Here is a 12,171-nt window from a genome sequence, read left to right as displayed (position 1 = left end):
GACCTTGGGCAAGTCACTTAACCCCAATTGCCTAAAAAATAAATAAATAAATTGAATACTTCTAGGATTCTATATTCTAATATTTCAATTTGTTTATTTATAATAACATGCATTCTAATAGTGTAAATTCTAAGATTCTAAATTATATATTTCCAATATTTTTCATTTTAAGATTCTAAATTGAATACGAAATTCTGCATCCTAGGATTCTAAGTTTCTACATTTTAAGACTATAAATTGTATTTTTCTCCCACTCTACGTGTAAGATTCTGAGTTGGTTTCTTCTAAGATTCTAAATGTTTTACTTCTACGATTCTTCAATCTAAGATGCTAAATTCAACACTTCTCAGATTCTAAATTTTATCCTTCTATTCTACATTGTAATATTCTAAATCATTTACTTCTTAGATTATGTATTCTAAGATTTTAACTTAAATAATTCTAATATTCTAAATTTAATCCCTCTAAGATTCTGCATTCTAAGTTTTTAAATTGAATACTTCTTGGATTCTACATACTAAGATTCAAAATTTTATACTTTTAAGATTCTGCATTCTAAAATTCTTAATCATGTCCTTCTAAATTCCTGTATTCTGATATTTTAAAATTTAATACTTCTAAGACTCTGCATTCTAAAATTCTAAATTACTTACTTCTAAGATTCTATGTTCCACAACTCTAAATTGAATCCTTCTAAGACTTTAAATTGAATACTTCAAAGTTTCTACATCATAAGAATCTATATTATAGAATTCTAAGAATCTCATATATTCTTGCATTCTAAGAATCAGGGGTTGGCAAACTATTGGCAACCTATTTTTGTACAATCAGCAAGGCAAGCTAACAATGGTTTTTATATCCTTGAATAAAGTTTTGTTTTATTTTGAAATGTAAAAAGAAAAAATTCTTAGCTTGTACAAAAACAGGCAGGAGGCCAGAGTTTAACCATCCCTGCTCTAAATTGTTTACTTCTAAGGCTTTAAATTACAAGATTTTAAATTGAATACCTCTAAAATTCTGCATTCTAAGATTGTAAATTGTATACTTGTTACATTCTAAGATAAGTTATAGTTCTCTGAGATTCTGCCTTTTAAGATTCTAAATTGAGTACTATGATAACAAATTGTTTATTCTAATTGTCTAGTCTGTATTATAGGATTCAGCATTCTAAGATGTTAAATTAAATCCTTCTAAGATTCTAAATTGTATTTGTCTAAATTCTACATTCTAAGATTCAAAATGTTATACTTCAGACAGTCTGCATTCTAATATTCTAAACTGAATACTTCTAAGATTAAGTTATATACTTCTGACTCTAAATTCTAAGATTCTAATAACAGCTAAATTTTTGCATTCTAAGATTCTAAATTTTTTACTTCTAAGATTCTGCAGTCTAAGATAACCAAATTGAATACTTCTATGATACCAAATTGTATGGTTCTAAAATTCTACATTCTATGAATCTAAATATTATAGTTTAAAGATTCTGCCTTCTCAGATTATAAATTGTATACTTTTAAATTACTGCATTCTAAGATTCCAAGTTATAGTTCTAAGATTCTACATTCTAATATTCTACATTCTAAGATTTTGAATTGAATAATTCTGATATTCTCAATTGTATATTTCTAAGATGCTTCTAAAATCTGCATTCTAAGATTCTAAATTGTTTACATTTAAGGTTCTATGTGCTAAGGTACTAAATTGAATCCTTCCAAGGTTTATAATTAAATATTTCTAAGATTCTACATTCTACAACTCAAAATTCTGCATTCTAAATGATTTACATCTAAAAATCTTCATTCTACAGGTCTAAATTGAATATATCTATGATTATTCTAAAAATTATATTTGTAAAATTTTGCACTCTAAGATTCATAATTGAATACTTCTTAGAAGCTGCATTCCAAGATTCTAAATTGAGTACTTTCAAATTCTTCATTTTATGAGTCTAAATTGAATGCTTCCAACAGTCTGCATTTTAAGATTCAAAAGGAATACTTCTAAGTTTCCGCATTGTACAAGTTATACATTGAATAGTTATAAGATTATTGATTCTAATATTCTAAATTGAATACTTATAAGATTGTAAATTGAATGCTTCTGAAGTTCTACATTCTAGGAATCAAAATGCATGCATTTAAGATTCTGCATTTTAAGATTCTAAACTTTAGGCTTCTAAAATTTTGAATTCTAAGATTCTTGACTGAATACTTTTAAGATTCTATATTCTAAGGTCCTAAATTCTAAAATTTAAAGTTTAATACTTCTAAGATTTTTCATTCTACAAGTGTTAAATTGAATACTTCTAGGATTATGCATTCTAAGATTCAAAATTAGTTATCTTTAAGGTTCTAAATTGCATATTTCCAAGATTCTACATTCTAAGTTTTTGAAATTGAGTACTTCTGAGAATCTGTATTCTAAGGTTCTAAGTTGAATATGCCTAAGTTTCTGCATTGTACAAATATAAATTGAATACTTCTAAAATTTTTAAATCATATACTTCTCAGACCCTACATTCTATAATTCTAAGCTATATGCTTCTGAAAAGTATACATTTAAGATTCCGTATTGAATCCTTCTAAGATTCTGCATTCTAAGATTCTAAATTGTTTATTGTAAGAGTCTTTGTTCTAATATTCTAAATTATCCAAATTACTTCTTAGATTGTAAATTGAAAGCTTATAAAATTCTACATACTAAGATTCAAATTGTATATACATCTAAGATTCTGCATTCTAAGATTCTTAATTGAATACCTAAATTTCTGCATTCTAATATTCTAAACTATTTGCTCCTATGATTCTGCAATCTAAGATTCTAAATTGAATAATTCTTAGATTCTGAATTATAAGATTCTACATTCTAAGAATCTAAATTAAGTAATTCTGAGAATATGCATTCTAAGATTCTGGAGTTTTTACTTCTAAAATTCTGCATTCTAAGATTCTAAATTGAAATTCTTCTAAAAGTTTACATTCTCAAATACAAATTTTTTTTCATTCTGTGATTCTAAATTATTTACTTCTATGATTCTTCATTCTACAAGTATAATTTGAATACTTCTAAAATTCTGACTTGTAGCATTCTAAATTGTTTACTTCTAACATAACTCAATCTATATATGTAAGTTGAATACTTCTAAGACTGTAAATTATATACTTCATAGACCCTAAATTCTAAGCTGTACACTTTTTAGAATCTACATACTAGTATTCTAAATTGTATACTCTAAGCTTCTATATTCAAAGATTCTGCATTTTATATGTATGATCCTGCATTCTAAGAATCTTAATTGTATGCTTCTAAGATTCTGCATCTTATGATTCTGACTTGAATATTTCTAATATTCTGTATTCTATTATTTTAAAATACATCAGTCTAAGATTCTACATTCTGAAATTCTAAAAAAATTGTATACTTCTCAGTCTTTACATTCTAATGTTCTAAACTAAATATGTCTAAGTATTTAATGCAAAGATTCTAAGTTGTATACTCTAAAATTTTACATTTGAAGATTCTAAATTGAATACTTCTAAAATTTTGCATTCTAAGATTTGTAATTCAATACTCCTAATATTCTAAATTATGTACTCAATCTATATTTTAAGATTTTAAATTTTACACTAGAAGATTCTGCATTCTATGAAATACAATTGTGTACTTCCAAGATTCCATACTCTATGATTCTAAAGTGTATATATCTAAGATTCTGCATTCTAAGATTTTTACATGAATATTTCTATGGTTCTAAATTGTTTACATCTAAGATTCTATTTCTCATATTCTAAATTGAAAACTTACTGCATTGTAAGTTGAATGCTTTAAGGAGTCTACCTTCTAAGATTCAAAATTGTATACATCTATGATTCTGCATTCTAAGATTCTAAATTGGAAACTTCTATGAGTCTAAATTGCATAGTTCTAAGATTCTGCCTTCTAAGATTCTTAGAAGCATGCAATTAAGAATGTTATAATGCAGAATCATAATAGTATAATATTTGGAATAATAAAACAGAATCTTAGACAATTTAGAATTAAAAAATTTTTAAATCTTAAAAGTATACAATTAAGAATCATAGGATACAGATTCTACAGTTCTGCATTTTAAAAGTATAAATTTAATACTTCTAAGATTTTAAAATTTATATTTCTAAGATTTTACATTTTCAGTTTCTGTATTCTAAGATTCTATATTGAGTTCTAAGAATCTGCATTTGAAAATTCTCAATACTTTACTTCTAAGAGGGTACCTTCTAATATTCTAAATTAAATCCTTCCAAGATTCATAATTGTATCCTTCTAAGATTTTACATTCTAAGATTAAAAATTCTGCATTCTTTCCTTCTAAATTGTTTACTTCAAAGATTCTTTATTCAGCAAGCCTAAACTGATTATTTCTAAGATAAAATATTGTGTACTTCTCAGATCCTACTTTCTACACATCTAATTTGTATAATTCTATGAATCTTCATGCTAATGTTTTATATTGTATAAGATTCTACATTTTTTAGATCATGAATTTTTTCTGTGATTCTGTATTCTATGAATCTTAATTATATACTTCTAGGATTCTACAGTCTAAGATTCTCATTGAAATATTTCTAAGATACTGCATTCTATGATTCTAAGTTTAATACTTTTAAGATTCTGCATTCTGGGATTCTAAGTTGTATTTAAGATTCTACATTTTAAGCTACTAAATTTTAATTTTATGATACTATACTATCTGAATCTTAATTGTATATTTGTAATATTCTGCATTTTAAGATTCTAAATTGTATACTTCCAAGATTCTGCATTCTAAGATTCCTAATTATATACACTAAGATTCTACATTTTATTATTCTAAATATTATACTATTATGATTCTGCATTATAACAATCTTAATTATATACTTCCAAGTTTCTTCAATCTAAGACTCTAAATTGAATAGTTCTAAGATTCTTCATTCTACAAATCTAAACTGAATATTTTTAAGATTCAAAATTATATAATTCTCAGACCCTACATTCTAAAATTCTAAGTTGCTTACTTTTCTACATCCTAAGCAAGGCCACATACTAAGATTCTGAATTGTATACCTTAAGATTCTACACTTACGCATTCTAAGTTTCATGCTTCTACAATTCTGCATTTTAAGAATCTTAATTGTGTACTTCTAAGATTCCTAATTAAATGTTTCTAAGATTATCAGTCTATTCAAAATTGTGTGCATTGAAGATTCTACATTCTAATATTCTAAATTGCATATTCTAAGATTCTAAATTATGTGTTATGAATTTTATTCTTCCATTCTAAATTGTATAATACTAAGCTTCTTCTTTCTAAGATTCTTAATTAAATACTTCTAGGAAAGGTTCTGCATTCTAAAATCCTTAATTGATTAATTCTAAGATTCTGCATCCTATTATTCTAGATTGTATATTTCTAAGATTCTACATTCTCAGAATCTGCACTCTAAGATTCTAATTTTAATACTTCTAAGAATCCACATTCTAAGAGTCTAACGTTTACTTTTAAGATTCTGCATTGTAACATTCAAAACTGAATCCTTCCAAATTTATCATGTAATCCCTCTAAGATTCTATATCCTAAAATTCAAAATTCTACTTCTCAGATTCTGAGTTATTTACTTATAAGATTCTTGATTTCATATGTCTAAATTGAATACTTCTAAGATTCAAAATAGTATACTTCCTAGATTCTACATTCTAATCCTTGGTTGTATACTTCTAAGAGTTTTCATCCTAAGACTCTAAATTGAATACTTGTAAGATACAGCATTCTAAATTTCTAAATTTAATACTTCACTGATTCTAAATCGTATTTTTTTTTAGATCTTACTTGCTAAGGTTCTAAATCATATACTTCTTATCTTCTTTCACACCATGACTAATATGGAAATATGTTTTGCATGATCAAACATGTATAACCTATATCAATTTCTTACTGTCTCAGGGAGGAGAGGAATAGAGAGAATTTGGAAGTCAAAATTTAAAAAATTAATGTTAAAAATTGTCTTTACATGTATTTGGGAAAAATAAAATATTATTTTAAAAGAAGTGTAATCAAAATGCATACTTCTAAGATTCTAAATTTTATACTTCTAAGATTTTTTGTTGAATACTTCTAAGATTCTGAATTCCAAGATTCTAAATTGTATACTTCTATATGCTAGGATTCTAGATTTTATTTCTATCATTCTGCTTTCTAAGAATATTAATTGTATATTTCTAAGATTCTTCTTTCTCAGATTCTGAATTCTAAGAGTCTAAATTGTACAAATCCAGGATTTTTCATTCTAATAGTCTAAATTGAATGCTTTTAAGATTGTAAATCGCATTCTTCTCAGACCCCACCTTTAAATGTTTTAAATTGACTATTTCTAAGATTCTTTATTCTCAGATTCTGCATTCTAATGTTCTAAATTCTATTAGTATTCTAATAGTACTCTAAAGAATACTTTTAAGAATCTATATTCTAGGCTTCTCAATAGAATTCTTCTAAGATTCATAATTAAACCCTAAAATTCTACATTTTAAATTCAAAATTCTGCATTCTCATATTCTAAATTATTTATTTCCAAGATAATTCATTTTACATGAGTAAGTTGAATACTTCTAAGACTCTAAATTATATATTTCTCAGACCCTCTGGTCTAAGAATCTTAATTGTATACTTCTAAGATTCTATATTCTATAATTCTTAATCAAATATTTCTCTGATTATAAGTTGAGCACTTATCTGGTTCTACATTCTAATATTTGAAATTGTATACATCAGAGATTTGTCAATATAAAATTCTTAGTTGAACACATCTAAATTTCTTCATTCTATGGTTCATAATTTTTATGTCTAAGATTCTGCAATCTAAAATTCTAAATAGAATATATCTATGTATCTAAATTTTATACTTCTGACATTTTACATTTTAAGATTATAACTTTTATCATTCTGCATTCCAAGAATACTAATTGTATGCTTCTAAAGATTCTAAGATTAGAAATTCTAAGATTACAAATCAAATATTTCTAAGATTCTAAATTGTATATGCTAAGATTTTACATTTTAACATCCTGATTTTTATTTTTATGATTTTGCATTCTAAGAATCTTAATTTGATACTTCTAAGATTCTTAGATGAATATTTCCAAGATTGTAACTTGAATACTTCCATGATTCTACATTCTAAAATTCAAAATTGTATACTTCTAGGATTCTTAATTTAAAATGCCTAGATTTCTGCTTTCTAAGATTCTGATTTATTTCTTCATTTTAGAAGTATATATTGAATACATCTAAGATTCCGTAACCTAATGTTCTAAATTGAATAATAGCATTCTAAATTGAATGCCAACATTTTAAATTGAATGCTTCTAAGAGTCTAAATGGACACTTATTAGCTGTGTGACCCTGGGCAAGTCACTTAACCCCAATGGCCTAAAAAAAAAATTGAGTCTAAATGCTAAAATTCTAAATTGTAGACCCTGAGTCTACATTTTAGATTCTAAAGTTTCTATTTCTGTTTCTACATTCTAAGACTTAATTTTATACTTCTTAGATTCTGCATTCTATACATCTCATCTAAATTGAATACTTCTAAGATTATAAATTGTATACTTCTCAGATTCTACATGCTAAGATTCCAAATTATGTACTCATAAGATTCTATATTTTCAATTCTAAATTTTATTCATCTACAATTCTGCATTCTAGAAATCTTAATTATAAATTTCTAAGATTCTAAATTGAATGCTTCTATCAGTCTATATTGCATAGTCTAAGATTCTACCTTCTAAAGTATAAAGTATATTCTTAGCAGACTCTGTATTCTAACGTTGTAAATTGTATCTTAAGATTCTACATTCTAAGATGCACAATTGTATTCTTCTAAGATTTTGAATTCTAAAATTCTAAATTGTCTTAATGTTCTACATCCTAAGATTCTGTATTGAATACTTTTATGACTCAGCATTCTAGGTTTCTGTTTTCCGTAGTTTAAGAGCCTGTAATTCTAGAGAAGGCTTCCAGAAAGATGCAAGTTCTCAGCCAGGGTCACACAGCTGGTCACTAGACTGCTACATGCTGATCCAGCTTGTTGTTCTCCCTTAGGTCTCTGCCCCCCTGTTTTATCCTATTTATTACTGATCTTCCTGATATTTTGTGTCCCACTTTCTCCCTCCCCAAGGAGCATCCCATGCCACCAACCGAGAGAGTGTCCAGAAAGCCATTAGTCACTTGGATGAGGACCTGAACACTCTGGGCCAGATCAGCAAGCTGTCAGAGAGCCTCAGTTTCCCCCACCAGGTGAGACCCTCCCTGGGCACTCCTTAGAGTTCCTTGCCCTAGCTTCTCCCCCAGTCTGAGTCCTGGGCAACAAATGGTAGGACACCAGACCCCTCACACAGTCTTCCTGGTCTGAGAGTGTGGTACAGCCCCTTTGCCCTCAGGGAACCCCCAGAATCAGAGGGTTCCTGCCTCCAAGGAGCTTCAAGATTGGGATGAAGAGGGGCAGCTAGGTGGTACAGTGGATAGAGCTCCGGCCTTGGAGTCAGGAGGACCTGAGTGCAAATCTGACCTCAGACACTCGACACTGGCTATGTGACCCTGGGCAAGTCACTTAACCCCATTGCCTCACCCCATAAAAAAATGAGAAAAAAAAAGATTGATATGAAGACATGGCCCCTTAGAGAAGCCTGTGATCTGGGGTGGAGGAATGTGACCTCTGCCTTAGGAACCCTCCAATCTCGGGAAGTAACATAGCTCCTGTTTCCAGACAGCCCTAGGTTTGAAGAGAGTCAGTCCTCTTGTCCTTGGAGAAGCTTGTCATCTGAGGGGAGAGGTCTGGCCCTTTCCCTAGGGTACCTCTGCCTTAAAGGGGATACAGGAGAGACCCAGAGTGAAAGAGAGTTAAGGGGTAAATCCTAGAGCTTAGAGAGGAAAGTATGGGCTGCAGTAGACAGGACTCTCCCAAGGAAGCTTGATCCCAAAGAATATGATGAAGGGGGCAGGGGTAGGGAGGAGGTGGAAATAGGCAGGCGTTCCTTGAAAGTGAGCTGATACGGACTTAGAGGCAGCACTGAAGCTGGCATGGGTAAGGCCCACACCATACCAAAGGGTGGGGGCTGGTTGGGGCACCCAAGGCCAGGAGGGCTGGAGTGGGAAATGAGGTCTCATCTGCTTTGCAGAGTCTGGATGACGTCATCAAGGAGCTCACCGCTGCTGCCCACCGGGACCTGGCCGAGAAACAGGCCCTGTGCTACACACTCTCCTTTCCGCCCAACAAGGTGGAGCTGTCAGCCACGAGGCCGGAGGGCACGGACACTTTCATCTTTGAATTCCCCCACCCTGATGCCAGAGTTGGTTTTGAGCAGGCCTTTGATGAAGCCAAGAGGAAACTCGGTGAGGGTCCTGGTTCAGCTCTAGTCGAGGTCCAACCCTACCATAGGCACATCCCTCCGCAACGATACGGCGGAAAGAGACGCAGGCCAAGAATGAGGAGAACTGGATTGACATCCTGACTTCATCACTTATTAACTGGGTGACCTTGGACAGGTTCCTTCCCCATTCTGGGCCTCAGTTTATAAATGGGTGTAAGGAAGGGGTCTGGACTAGATCAAGGCCTCTTCTACTTCCCACACACTCTTCTTAGTACTTAGTCCTCCCAACCTTCTGTGATCATATATATTTAGAGCTGAGGGGTCTTAGAGATCTAGTCCAGGATTTCAGGGGGGTCTGTGAACCTTGGAACTTTTATTATTTTGGTAACTGATAACTGTGTTTCAGTATAATTGGTTTCCGTTGTAATCCTGTATATTTTATTTTACACACTTAATAGCTAGCCAGCATTTACATAATGCTTTAGAAGTTGCAAAGCATACTATTATCTCATTTGATCCTCACATCAACCCTATAAGGTAGGTGCTAGTATTATCCCCATTTTACAGATGAGAAAACTAAGTAGACGGAAGTCAAATGACTTTTCTAGGTTTACAGCAGCTATATCTGAGGCCGAATTTGAACTCAGATCTTCTTGACTCTAGGCTCAGTGCACCACCTAGCTGCTTAAAAACATCATTCTAGGGGCAGCTAGGTGGCACAGTGGATAGAGTACCAGCCCTGAAGTGAGAAGGACCTGAGTTCAAATCCGGCCTCAGACCAAACACTTAGCTGTGTGACCCTGGGCAAGTCACTTAACCCCAATTGCCTAATTAAAAAAAAAAACCATCATTCTGAAAAAGGGTGTCCAGGGGCAGCTAGGTGGCGCAGTGGATAGAGCACCAGCCCTGGATTCAGGAGGATCTGAGTTCAAATGCAGCCTCAGACACATAACACTTACTAGCTGTGTGACCCTGGGCAAGTCACTTAACCCCATTGCCTAGCCAAAAAAAAAAAAAGGGTGTCCAGAGGATTCACCAGACTGTCAAAGGGGCTATGACACAGAAATGGTTAAAAACCTCAGCCTAGGCTATTGCCTTCACTGTCGTCAATGAGGGAGAGAGGAAACAAGTGTTTATTAAGCATCTACTGTGAGCCAGGCACATGGCACTCATCTATCTCCTCTCACCCCACCCTCTATGCATTTACTCATCCGTCTCCATCTTTGATTGTTCATTTCAGCCTCCAGCAAAAACTGTCTGGATCCAGAATTCCTGAAAGCCATCCCCATCATGAAAACCCGAAGTGGCATGCAGGTAAGGGTAGGCCTGGGGGGCTCCTTCCTGAAGGATACAGCCCTCGCAGCATCCAAGAACTCAAATTCCCTGCCTTTCCCCCCGACTTACCCTCAGGCGAGGGAGATCTCTCATTTCTGAGGCTGGAACTCCCATCTTCAGGGGTCAGAGGGCCTTTCCTTCCACTGTCACCATCCTCCGAGCCCCAGCTTCCACCATTTCCTCTTCTTCCTATTCCATAATCAAGGCATCTCTCAGTTTAAGAGATGCGTAACCTGGAGAACCAAAGACTTAGGTGGAAAACAAGTTGGGAACCACTCACTCTTGGCTGGACTTTTATACACCTGGCTGATTCAGCTGAAACAAGGGGACAGGGATATAGAGGGAGATGAGGAGATTAGACTGGAGAGGGAGATTGGGGCCAGACCACAAAGGGCATTGAATGCCAGGTTTCCAGTATGTGAAGAATCTTCATATGAAAGAGGGGACAAACTTGTTCCGTTGGGCCCAGAGGACAGAAAGAAGAGCAATGGGTAAACGTTGCTGAAAGACACATTTCAGCTTGATTTTGGGGACACATTCCTAAGAATAAAAGCTGTCCAAAAGTGGAGAGGAATGTCTCAGGACATGTAGCAAGGTCCCCCTCACTAGGGGCCTCCAGGCAGAGGATCATTTGACAGGGAGGGTGTTGAGAGGATTCTCAGGGAGACGCGGGTTGGATTCCATGGATGTCTGAGGTCCCTGCCTCTCCTGAGTTTCTTTGTTTCTCCAATCCCTGTCCCAGCGGCCGCTGACTCTGTCTTCTCCCCTCTCCTCCAGTTCTCCTGTGCCTCCCCTAGCCACAGTACCTGCGCTGAGAGTGCCCACGAGGTGTGGGTGTGCAACAGCGATGGCTATGTGGGACAGGTCTGCCTGCTGAGCTTGAGAGCTGAGCCCACCGTGGAGGCCTGCATCGCTGTCTGTTCTGCCCGTATCCTCTGCATGGGATCCGTGCCTGGCCTGCAGCCTGGTGGAGGAGGTGGAGGGGGCAACAATAGCTTCAGGTACTGGGGCCCTTGGGCCATGGGAGCATGATGAGGTCAGAGGAGGGGCACATACAAATCATTCCTCCCACACTCCTTAGTCTGGGAAGCCTTCTCAGAGGAGGATTAGGGCTTCGAACCAGGGTTTGGGAATCTCTAGGAGGATTAGTCTGGGAAGGTCCCCAAGACTTTGAATTGCCATTGGAACAAGGGATCTTGGACTACTTAGGCTGAGGCTTCGCAGAGGCAGGCATGGATTTGGAAGATGAGGCTGAGACAGTTTACTAGAGGGGACAAGCTTAGAGCCAGAGTTTTGAAGGTGATGCCTATGGCCTCCAGTGCCACAAATATCCAGGCCCAGACCCAAGAAAGTAAAGTAGGTCAGGCTACAGGGGCAAGGGAGAAAAGAAAGTCATAGGCTCACATTAATAAGACTATTGCTGGTAGCACCTAGACTGAGCCCTGCATG

The 12,171-nt window shown here is 34.0% G+C and overlaps 1 protein-coding gene across 2 annotated transcripts in view; it reads left to right on the top strand.

Annotated features, from left to right (window-relative positions):
* ARHGEF17 (Rho guanine nucleotide exchange factor 17) overlaps positions 1-12,171 on the top strand; it is a 146,110-nt gene that overhangs the window by 122,146 nt on the left and 11,793 nt on the right. For both annotated transcript variants that reach the window (XM_027848103.1, XM_027848104.1), the window contains exons 10-13: positions 8,196-8,314; positions 9,196-9,409; positions 10,628-10,701; positions 11,500-11,723. In XM_027848103.1, coding sequence (XP_027703904.1) covers positions 8,196-8,314; positions 9,196-9,409; positions 10,628-10,701; positions 11,500-11,723 — 631 coding nt within the window. The remainder of the gene's footprint in view (positions 1-8,195; positions 8,315-9,195; positions 9,410-10,627; positions 10,702-11,499; positions 11,724-12,171) is intronic.

This window comes from Vombatus ursinus, unplaced genomic scaffold, assembly GCF_900497805.2.
Source record: "Vombatus ursinus unplaced genomic scaffold, bare-nosed wombat genome assembly UNPS02005659.1, whole genome shotgun sequence".
In the NCBI taxonomy this organism is placed as follows: domain Eukaryota; kingdom Metazoa; phylum Chordata; class Mammalia; order Diprotodontia; family Vombatidae; genus Vombatus; species Vombatus ursinus.
The sequence above is the reverse complement of the archived record's forward strand: the minus strand, read 5'-3'. Positions and strand labels throughout refer to the sequence as shown.